Source organism: Peromyscus leucopus, chromosome 7, assembly GCF_004664715.2.
Source record: "Peromyscus leucopus breed LL Stock chromosome 7, UCI_PerLeu_2.1, whole genome shotgun sequence".
Classification (NCBI taxonomy): domain Eukaryota; kingdom Metazoa; phylum Chordata; class Mammalia; order Rodentia; family Cricetidae; genus Peromyscus; species Peromyscus leucopus.
Window position 1 is genome coordinate 110075858 of NC_051069.1, and position 12120 is coordinate 110087977.

Sequence of the window (12120 nt, forward strand, 5' to 3'; positions counted from 1 at the left end):
TGCCCAGCGACACTCAGCCCCTCTCTAGCATGCGGATTACCCGGCTCTTCTCCTGGTTTCTGGGAGATCAAATCAGGTCCTCATGCTGCATGGCAAGCACCTGACTGAGCGAGTCATCTCCCCAGCCCCTCTTCTCTGACTTTAATTACTTGTGTGGTCCCCTCAGCCTCCTGGCTACCAGGATGAGGGGTCATGCCACTTCAGTAACTGATGACACTTGGGAGCTGCTCTTGACATCTCACGCCCAGACATGGGTCAGGGCTCTGTGGATCGCTGTTGTGGTGGACTGGCTCTGGGCTAGCCCCTGTCCATGCTGCTGTCCCCACTGTGCCTGTGTCTGGAAGCCAGCAGGCCCAAAGCTCCTGTGGTACAGGTGTCCACACCGCCTGCTTGCTAAGGTCACAGCTGCTCTGGGAAACCCTCTTGAGGATCCATCTTCCCTGCAACCTACACTCTTCATTTTCTGTCACCTCTAACTTGAGCTTGTTTGTCGGAAGCTTCAAGGCCAGGTGAGGGGACTCAGCTGCATGCATGTTCATTTGAGGGGATAAGATGTTTTCACCCCTCTCTGGAACACTGGGTAGGAAGGACTGTTATTTGCAAACAAAAAGATCTTTCCAGTTTTTTTTTTTTTCTGGATATCAGCCAGCCTGGTTCAGGGCAAGACCTCTTCCTGGTTCCTGCTGGTTCCTTTGCTGTTGTTTCTGGATGGTTCCCTGCCTGGCAACAGCATTTAACCCCAGCAAGGCTTAGTCAGGGCTGAGGGAACAAAGGAATGCTTTTATATTAATACCTTGCTATAGGGAAGTGGTAGGGATACGGTGCAGTTTAGGGGCCCTTGTTTGCATGTATTTGGTTACTGAAAATACTAAGATGGAATTTACATCCTATAAAATTCACCCATTGTTACTGAGCAGTTTCATGGTTTGTTTGTTTTTCTGTTTTTCGAGACAGGGTTTCTCTGTGTAGCTTTGCACCTTTCCTGGAACTCGCTTTGGAGACCAGGCTGGCCTCGAACTCACAAAGATCTGCCTGCCCCGAGTGCTGGGATTAAAGGCGTGCACCACCACCACCACCACCACCACCACCACCACCACACCACCACCACCTAGCAGTTTCATGTTTTTTTTTTTTTTTTATAAGTGCTCTGTATTGTGCAACCTTTATTCTAATTCACACTTGGATTTTGCACCCTTTCCTCCCTAGTAAGAATCCTCATGTTGTTTATACTTAGTCTCAGTCCTGAGCAAATGTTAATGCACTTCCTATATGAATAGAATCCTAGAAGAAAGCAAAATCTTATGTCTTCTTTTGGATTTTGAGGTTTAATTATGTTGTGGCATGTACTCATTCCACATTCCTTTTTATGGCTAAGCAATAAATATTCCATTGTATGGAACACCATACTTTGTTCATTCACCAGTTAATGTATATTATTTCTACTTTTCACTTACAGTGATTATTGTTGCCATGGACACTCATGTTCAATTTAGGTAGAGGCATGTCTTCATTTCCTACTGGTAGGTACTTAGGATGCGTGAACGACTCTGTGACCTCAGATAATCTAACTCTTAGAGCCTTGGTTTCCCTGGCTTGCAGTACGTTCAGTCCACTCAGCCCTGTGTCTCTGTGGGATTGCCACTCTTCGCCCATTCACGATACCCACACAAAGATGCCCTTGTGGCCAATGGGTGTTTGTCAGATCTTTTCTACTCCATTTCATAGATGTGGGCATGAGAGGTGAGAGATGGGGTCAGATAGCCAGAGGGACTTCCTTCTTGCTGGGCTGTGGAAAGAAGAGGAAATAAATTCTCCGATGGAGACATGAGAGAAAGACAGTCTTCCCAGAGGGAAATAACAGGTGTGGAGGCCAGGGCAGACCAAGAGTGACATCACCAGGTGTGCATGAGCGGGTGGAGAGTGGGCATGAGCACCTGGCAAGGAGGTGGAGAGGCTGACTGCACAGAGGAGGTCGGCCCTGGCTGTTCTGTGCATGGAGGCTGCTGGTTGCGGGAAGCGGCAGAGCTGGGGGCATTTTAAAGCAGGACATGGGCCTGTTAAATCAAAGGCATGTCAGCAAGCTCTACAGGACGCTGGTTTTGTGAGGCCTGGAAACTTGATGTGCGGTGACTCAACCAGGATTTGATGGGAGCCTTTTGGATATGGATCATAGGTGCTGGGCCTCCACCCACCACCACCGTGTGAAGAGGGCAGACTGTAGGCTTTATTATGCTTGCTTCCTGGTGGATCAAGGGCCACACTGTAGCGACACTTCTCATCATGACACCTGCTGCTGAGCAGAGGGGCCAAGCCACCCACTTACGGATGGCTCTTGTTTCACACATCAGTTACCTGCTCTGCCTCCCTGGGGCGTATCGGAATTTCTAGGGTACATGTCTGCTTTAAATGCATGTTCAGTATGTCTCAGTTTAAAAATATTTTCTTACACTTATATGTTTGTATGTGTGCACACGTATGCCTTGGCATGTGTGTGCAGATCAGGGACAACTTCCTGGAATCGGTTCTCTCCTTCTACCACATGTCACGGGGATTGAACTCAAGTCAGCAGTCTTGGCATCAAGTACCTTTCCCCACTGAGCCATCTTGCCAGCTGGCCAGCACTGCTTATAATAAAAGTTATGGAAGATAAAACTCATTTTTGTAAGAAGTGGATGATAAGGTGTAAGTGATGGGAGAGGAATTCCCGGGGGATGAAACCTGCTATTAAAGCACACTTTGTCGAAAACCTGCTTCAATTAAGTGACTTAAGCATAAGGCAAAGCTCAAGCAGCCCCACATGCAGATTGGATGGGCGGGCCTGAATAGCCTTCATTCATGGATGTTGGCTGCATGGTCTTTGAGTTATGAGGAAATGGCATTTTCTTGAGGGTTAGGAATATCTTTGTTGATATACGCACACCCACAATTGCACACATACATATACACACATATGTGCATATGTGTAAAATTCTCATTTATGTATTAATGTCAAAAATACACGAGGACCCAGGATGTTGATGCTGACAGGAAGGATGCTTTCAGAGTCAGGTTAAGAAGTGACAGCAGCTATGTCTTTATTCCACCCAAATGGAGGAAGAGTGAGGTCTCCCAACTCTGAGACAGCCAGTCAGGCCACAGTGTCAGGAGCTCTGTGATGGGGAGGGGAGAAAAACTAAATATCCCAAGAGTGAGCTGTGTCATTGCAGACAGTTGAAGGCAAGCCATTTCTAACAGAAGCTGCTGACCTTTGTCCAGTGAAATAAAAATGCCTACAGTGGGAATGGAAGCAGAAGGTTCAGCCATGGTCAGACCATCTGGAGAGAAAGCTCAGCCAGGAACCCCAGCTGATGGCCACGTCCTCCCCAGCTGATGGCCGCGTCCTCCCTGGTTGCTTTCTGCCGGGTGCTGTAAGCGCCGGTTTGACGATGCTGTCTGCTGCTTGTGCTCTTACTTTGGCTAGGTGCACACTTAACAAACTCACCTGAGCAAAACCAAAGTATGACTGTTGTAGATCCTTCTCCAGGCTGCACAACAGACCCCCGTGGTGGCCTCGATGTCCCATCCTCTATGTAGAAGTGCCACCTGCAGGGTTGCTGGGAAGGGCCCATGGGACAGGGTCCGACTTTGCAGACACAGAGGTGAGCTGCTGCTCTCCTGGATCCAGCTCGTATTGAACTCAGCAGCCCAGCTGTGTGATTCTGGGAAGTTACTTAGTGCTTCTCTGAGCCTAATCTTCTGATTTGTGAAATGGTGTGAGAACCACTTCTGTAGACGGATTTTTCTTTGGGTTGACAGCTCGCAAAAAACAACATGAAGACTTATTACTAATATGAAAGTATGAAGACTTATTACTAATTATGAAAGTTCAGCCTTAACTTAGGTTTGTTCCTAACTAGTTCTTGTAACTTAAATCAACCTGTGTTTTTTAATTTGTGTTCTTTTACGTGGCTCTGTTACCTTAACTCTGTAAATCCTGCTTCCTCTCCATCCGGCTGGTGACTTCGCCTTTCTTCTTCCCAGAGCTTCTCTCTTCCTAGAATTCCCTGCTATGTCTCCTGCCTTGCTATTGGCCATTCAGCTCTTTATTAAACCAATCACAGTGACACATCTTCACACAGTGTAAAAGAATATTCCACAGCATACCTCTGACTGCTCTGAGGGCTGCGTGATCTGTAGAGCCAGATGTGGTCAGTGCCTGACCTCAGTGAGCATGCTTGAGAAAGGGCTGCAGGGCAGCCTGGATCCATCCGTGCACAATGTTCAAATGTGGTCAGCATCTCACTGCACTCCGTAAAGATGCATTTTATTATCTATTAATTAAGAAAATGCTTGCTGCTGTTATTAATTTGTCTTAAATGTCAACTCAGGTCCCATGATCCTTATATTAGCCAACTGTATATTTCATGAAAAATACTTAATTCACCTCACTAGCATTACTATAGTTATTTTTAGAATCATTTTTAAAGCACAGACAAGAAAATTAAAACCTGCGATCTATCCAAATGTTGGTGTTTTTGTGGTTGCTCTGTTTTTTCTTTTCTGTGTACTATTAGTGTATATATATATATGCATAGATATACATATATATGTACACACACACATATATAAAGCATAAATACTGAAATGTTTCGTACAATCCTTGCTTAGAGCGAGCAGTGGTTCTTACTTAGATAGGGCAGTTGGCTCAGTCAGTGCCTGAGTCTTGTGGAATGTCCCTGGTGCCCCTCATGTAAACAGGCGAGCATGGGACTCCACACACTGGGCCTTTTCCTCCGTGTGGAACCTCCCAGCTGCTCAGAAGAAGAGCTATTAGGGGCACAACAGTCGTCACACAGACTATTTGTTGACTTGAACTACTGAACCGTCCAGGCAGTTTGAGCTGGATTCCATGGACATCAAATTAGAGTGGTTTAAACTCTCTTACGTATCTCCCTGCTGTTCCTTGCTGGCCAATGTGAGGGCGAGGGTTCTAGAGCCAGGCAGTGTCTGCTCCCCAGAAGGCAGAGGGCCTGGGGGAGTTGCTGGCTGTGCAGAGGGGGGGTGTGCATGGCCTGGTTCTTGCTTCCAGGGTGCTGATGCTGCAGATTGAAAACCAGATTTCAGGCTCTACAGAGCTAGGAAATCATTCCAGCAGATCAGTTTTCTCTGAGCTCATCTCTAGGATCAGCTCTGCTTGCGTTGCTGAATTATTTAGAGACTACTGAATTCCAGCAGCAGCTCTCTAGCAAGGCTCCGGGTGTGACTTGGTGAGAGGCTTTACGTCCCAGGTGTCTCTCAGGAGCTATTGTTGGATGTGGGTCATCATGAAAGCTTTCACTTAATAGAATTATTCTCCAGGGTCTGTGTTACATGGCATCACATAGCATCACTATGAAGTTGTGTGTGTGTGTGTGTGTGTGTGTGTGTGTGTGTGTGTGTGTGTGTGTGTGTGTGTGTGTAGGGGGAGGTGCTTGTGGAGGTCAAAGGTCAACTTCCAGTGTCCTCTATCTCTTCAGCACAGGGATTACAAACTGATAGCACTATGCCTGGATTCTTTTTTTTTTTTTTTAACATGAGTTCTGGGGGTCAAATCTGGGGCCTTGTGTTTACTACTTTACCAACTGAAAAGCTTCCGCTCTTAGGATACTTTTATTTAACCCAAAGTGACAGGTTCAACATATTTTCATTGGCCCTAAATCCAAATACAGTCACTTTCCCGTAGAGGGAAAGTCGTGGGACTCTTGGTGTGCCCTGAACCACCAGTCCCTTGCGTCAATCACTGTAGCAGACCAAAGCCTTCCTCCACTGGGAGAATGGGATGAGAAGACACGGTCCTAAAGTGGTTCATGAGCAGCCTCTCATGATGCAGTGAGCTGTATTTGTAATGAAATTGTGCTCGATGTGCGTGTGTGTGTGTGTGTGTGTGTGTGTGTGTGTGTGTGTGCACACGCGCGTGGGCACGAGTGTGCAGCAGCCAAGGTGGTAGAGCTTGCGGAGTGGATTTTCAAAGGCTAGTACACTGCTGATACTGAAGCTGCAGAACTTTGGAATCTAGGCCAGTCGGGAAGAAGGGTGTGTGTGTCCCTGTGAACTTGTCAGCTTGAGAATGTTGTTTAATAATGATACGGACATCTGCCTTCTGCGAGCTGGGCCTGTGTAGTCAGTGGGTCCTCAGGCCGTCTAGTGATTCCTGATTCAGTGTCACTGGCGTTGGAGCCTGGGGATGCCAAGGTCAGTGTGTGTAGAATCTCTGGTGTCTGATACTCAGACACAGCTGAGGACCAGCTGCTGCCGACTCTCCGACGTTTGCGATCTCACTGCCTTGTCTGTGTTTTACAGTTCTATGTGCTGAAAGAGTTGGCCAGATGACTAAGACATACAATGACATAGACGCTGTCACCAGGCTTCTTGAGGAGGTGAGTGTCCGGGGGAGGGGAGGGCTTCTGTGGGGATGGTTCCCATGGGCTCCCTGCCTGTTCAGGAAGGAGCCTCACACTGGGCCCTTGCAGGATACATATAATCCAGTGGTTTCATTTTGGTATTTATCCATTTTGAGACAGGATCTCACTATGTAGCCCTGGCTGGCTTGGAACTTGCTGTGTAGACCAGGCTGATCTGGAACTCACAGAGATCTACCTGCCTTTGCCTCCCAAATGCTGAGATTAAAGATAATCACCATCACACCCAGTAACTCTGTCTTTTAACTGGTAACTGTGTGCCGAGGTCTTTGCAGCTGTTGATTTTGTGGGCATGTATTGGATTTGTTGTTAATCTTTGAAAAGAGACTCTTGTGAGGCCAAGGCTGGCCTCAAACTTGCGTGTAGCTGAGGCTGGCTTTGAACTCCTTGTGCTCTGACCTCTGCCTCCTGGCTGAGGTTACAGGAATGTACCATCATGCCCAGCTGCTATTTAGATTGAGGTTGCCCAGCCTTCTGGCATTGTAGTATGACATTGCCGTGTACAAGCGTGTTGACCCACATTCATAACTACCCTGAGATATATACAGTCAGTCGGCAGGGTGCAGGCCAGTCACACCTTTTTAGATTCTTGATATTATGAGTTTACAACACAGAAATACAATGCCATTTGAAGTACTTGTTGGGACACCCAGCTTCTGACCAGAGAAACCCAAACTGTCTCCGGGAGAAGAATGTGTCCTTACCTGTGGCTTCCTGAGGGTAGTGTAAGCCCTTGCTTAGTCTGGCCAGTGGAGTGGGCGCAGTGTCAACACAGAGGCACAAAGCGATGGGACAGGTCACTCCGGTCAGGATGGCTACACGCCCTTGAGAGAACTGACGGCTGTGGTGTTCTCAGTTGGTCCCGGTGTTTGTTTTCATTTGGGAACAGGGTCTGTGCAGTTCCACACATGGGTATACCTGTGTATCTGCAGGCCAGGGTGGGCAGGGCGTGGGGAGAAGTATTGGTAATTTTCCCCCTGTGACCAAATCGGACAGAAACAGCTTGAGGGGAAAGGCTTTAATTTTTTTTTAAAAGATTTATTTATTTATTATGTATACAGTGTTCTGCCGGCATGCATGCCTGCAGGCCAGAAGAGGGCGCCAGATCTCACTACAGATGGTTGTGGGCCACCATGTGGTTGCTGGGAGTTGAATTCAGGACCTCTGGAAGAACAGGCCATGCTCTTAACCGCTGAGCCATCTCTACAGCCCCGAAAGGGCTTTAATTTGTGTTCACAGTTTCAAGGAATCTCAGCACAACCATCAGGGGAAGGTATGGCAGAGAGGCTTCACCTGTGGAAGTGAGAGCATGAGGTTCTGGTTGTTCATGGGGTGGCTAGCGGCGAGGACCAGGTTACAGCCTTCAAAAGCCAGCCCTAGTGACCCTCTGCCTCCAACCAGTCCCCGCCTCCTTAACTTGCCACAGCCTCCCAACACAGCACCACCGGCTGGGGGTTTCGTGTTCAAAACAGCAGGGCTGTGGAGGGATCCCTTGATCAGGTCAGACCCTAACATGCCCGCCCTTCAACACTGGCCCTCACCACAGACCTGACCTTCAGTGGACAGGTGGCTTAGGGCCTTGTTTCTGGAATCTCAATGACTCTGGGTTCGGTGACTTCTTTAGCACCTCCCCAGGAAGAGGGTAGGGTCTTGGGGGAGACCCTGCAGGCCCCGGCAGTGTGGTGGCAGCGGTGGATGATGCTGGAGCACAGGCAGGCCCCGGCAGTGTGGTGGCAGTGGTGGATGATGCTGGAGCACAGGCAGGCCCCGGCAGTGTGGTGGCAGTCAGGGCTTCTGCAGCCCCGCACCGTTCAGCCCTCGTGCCCCCCTCCCGCCCCCCACCTTGTTGCTTCCTTCAGTGTACGTGACATTTCCACTTACCCTGGAACACATCTGTCCTGTTCTGAAGGAGGAGTCAGAGCTCCGCATGGGTGATGTCAGGGTGTGAGGCTGTGGCAGTCCTCTGGGGATGGCATTTTGAGATGCTGGCCTCCTGCCTTCTGGTGACATTGCAGCTGCTGCCATCGTTTGGCTGGTGTGGCCGTGGCAGGCCCACCTGGCTCACATTGGATTTGGAAATGGCCTTGCTGACCTTTCCCTGTGGGATCCGTTTCTCCAGCAGTGCCACTGTGGGAAAAGTGTTTCTGGCATCCTCCCCTAACCCCAGGTCCAGACAGCCGCCAAGTCTTTGGGGGGATTCTCCATCTATATCCTCATTTTTATTCTGGGCTCCTGAGCCTGGTGGTGGGGTTTGCCTTCACCTGTTCCAAGTTCTTGGCCTCTGCCATCACCCCACACTCTCCACGATGACCTCACCCCCTCCCTGGCCTGCAGAGCTTCTGAGGTTGCATTCGGAGTGACCCACAGCTCACATTCTTCAGCCTGCAATGACTTGTTGTCACGGGAGACACAGCTTCCACCTTGAGACCTGTGACTTCATGATGCTTCTCATCTTCCTCACTCTCAGCTACAGGCCACAGGCCCTGCAAAGCTGCTCTGGAACCTGGTAGTCTGTCTGGGTTAGAAACTGCCGGGGCAGAGTTCCTGCTGTGTGACCTCACAGACCTTCGATGGGATGTCTGTCTCCTGGTGCACCTTTAGGAGTGAAATTTGACACGCAGCTAAGTTCTGATCACCCATTGTTGCATAAATTCTATGGATGCTCTTGACGGTAGATGCTGTTATAGTGGAGGGACCTGGATCTGAGGTACCAGTGCCAAGATCCCAAGGGTTTTCCACCACTGGCTCATAACGGCTCCCTCCCCGATGGGACTCAGCTTCTTTGCCTGCTGCATTTGCTCTTCTTCCAGGCTCTGGTAGTATTGCTTGTTGGTTGTCAGGAAGATATTTCTACTTTTGGAACATGACCTGGGCTCTGCTGCCCTGCTACCCTGCTGCCCTGGGCATCTACAGCCCATAGTCCTTGGCTGTGATACATCTGAGGCCTCACTGTGGGGTGATGTTCCATGGGGTACCATCCTTCTCTCTGCTGTCACATCCAAAGGCCACTTCCAGAGGACCCGAGGTATCTAGCCCTTTATGCAGAGGCCCCGTGTGAAGAACTTTTTCTGGCTAGGCTTGGTAGTGCATACCTATAATCTCAGTGCTTGAAGATCCAGGTGGAGGATAAGGAGTTCAAGGTCATCCTCAGCTATCTAGTGAGTTTGAGGCTAGCCTGAGCTACATGACTGCCCCAGAAGAATTATTTTTATTTTATTTTTTTTTTTTTTTTTTTTTTTTTTTTTTTTTTTTTTTTTTTTTTTTATTTTTAAAGAATTTACTTTTCCCTGGTTAATTTTCTAACTAAGTATGGCTGTATGAAATACGAACTCTCCTTTAAACAAATTTGAGTAGGTGGAAAGAATGCCACATCTCGTTAGGACAGTTCCTTCCCTTGGCTCTTCATAGTGCCTTCCTGTTCTGTTTTTGATGGGCAATCATGTCCGCACCTCTGTGTTTTATAAATAGCAACTGTTCCCTTTGTCCTTGGCCCTGATGAGACGATCACAGGGAAGTCCCTGCCTTTCTCTGTAACTGGGCGTCTTAGAGTCTGACTGCCACAGCCCGTCATGTGACAGTCACCCCAGGCTGCTCCTGCTTGGGCTCTGGGCCTCTGTTCAGGAATGCTGGCTTGCACACCTGGCCTGCCACATTCCGGGGTGCTGCAGGTTTTGCCCAGGATATACAAGTGCGGCTACGAGCTGTGCATGTGTGTGTGTGTCTGTCTGTCTGCCTGTGTCTGTTTTGTGTATGCCTGTCTCTGTGTGTAGTGTGTGTATGTCTATGTGTGTCTGTGTTTTATGTGTGTATGTTTCTGTCTGTCTCTGTGTGTGTGTCTGTATGTGTATGTGTGTGTATGTCTGTGCATGTGTGTGTGTGTGTGTGTGTTGGGGAGGGTCTTGACTAGAAGGAGTTCCTGAAGCTCATCCTGATTGACTGAATTGAGAATGCACTCAGAGCTCACCTCTCTGCCCCAGTAACAGCATGCTTTCCATTGGCCCGTAGTTAATCTTTTTATCCTGAAATTGGTGAATGAAATGAGTCATTGCTAAGTGTGGGAGGTAGGCTAAGCCTCTGCAGGGAGAATGCCAGCCAGCCTGGTGTGTTGGTAACAAGGGCCAATACCAGGTTGTAGGCTTTCAAGCTACCTCGATTCATTTCTCAGAGAATAAAGAACTAGAGTTTGACTGGTTTGTTCCGGGGCCTGAGTTAGTTACTTATCATCTCTGATTGTCTCTGAGGTGAAAGCTAAGCTCATTTCCTGGCTGTTTTCTTGATTTTAGAACTAAATGTTTAGGAGGTGACTCCTTACCCCTTACACACACACACACACACACACACACACACACACACCTACACACACTCACATACACTCACCTCCTACACACACATGCACACACTCAGCCCACACACATGCACACAAACACCTCGTCCCAAACCTGTGATTCTCAAAAGAAACCTAAGTAGCCTGTTGCTTGATAAACCTAGACAGAGCCAGGCATGGGATCGAGGTCAACCTGGGCTGCATACCCAGACCCTGCCTCAAAACAGCAATGCCGACACCCAAAAGCCAAAACCAAGAAAGACTGGGGATGGCAGAGCAGCTTCAGGCTTCCTGTCACGCAAGTCGTTCTCTGCCCTCCTTGCTTCTCATCCTGCAGACATGCCCTGGGTAATTACAGTCAAGATTAGATTTCCAGTGTAGGCCTGAGATCCCTGCTCTCAGCAGGACGAGAGCAAGAGGACAGAGGCCCTCAGGTGTGAGGTGTGGTCACTGGGGCAAAGGACTTCCTTTTGGAGCTCACTGCCCTCTTGTTTTTGTTCCTGGACTGTTCTCTGTCCTCACCCCTCCCAGGCGCCTGCCCTCTCTGTCCCTTGGGCAGCCTTGTCCTTCATGTCCTTGCATTGAAGACTCACATCTGTGCTTGCGGGAAAGAAATTAGCAGTGTCGTGGGGTGAACGCACTGGGGAACGGGGTCAGGAAGTGAGTAGCGAGTTTTAAGCACCTGCTGACCATCCTGTCTGGGTGGGGCGCTTGTCCTGGCAGGGCATCTCACAGGCCTGAGTTGGACTTCTGCAGACGTGGACACTGTGACTGCGGTTTAGCTGCAGTAAGAGGGCTGACACCACTCTGGCCTGTGCTGCTCTGGAGTCCGCCTCTGGGTACTCACTCCTGGGCAGCCTCAATCACACTGTTCTTCAAGTCCTTCCTCAACTGAGCACAGCCACTGAGTCTGAGAAATGCCCGAGGGCCACCGGTGAGGAATTTTCTTGTCTCCCATGGCCCTTGTGACAAACGCAGGGTTGAGCCTCTCTGATTGCCTGGGCTGTTCCTGTGTCCCTTGGCCATGTGGAGAGCCCTTTCTACGGGTGCTGAGCTTCTGAGTGATTAGGAATGATGGGAAATAAGCAAGGTAGGGGTGTGTAGGGTATTTATGCCTCACTTCTATAAACACCTGACCAAAGCTTGAGCTCTAAATGACACTCGAACTATGTGGGAGGCATTTTGATATTTTCATTTTTGAGCTGTTGTTTTCCATTTAAAACAATGTACGGAGTAGAGCATTTGATGTGAGGTTTGCTTAGAGTCCATCAGCCTCACAGATGAGCAGGCAGCACTAGATCCCTCTCTCCTGTAACCGGTGGCTGATGCCTGCTTGTCTCAAAACAGAAAGTTACAAAT

At 48.9% G+C, this 12120-nt stretch overlaps 1 protein-coding gene across 1 annotated transcript in view; it reads left to right on the plus strand.

The window, feature by feature from the left end:
* Positions 1 to 12120, plus strand: part of Trak1 (trafficking kinesin protein 1) — a 104345-nt gene that overhangs the window by 57906 nt on the left and 34319 nt on the right. Inside the window, 1 exon segment of the mRNA XM_028861383.2 lies at positions 6319 to 6395. Within this exon segment, the coding sequence (XP_028717216.1) occupies positions 6319 to 6395 (77 nt within the window).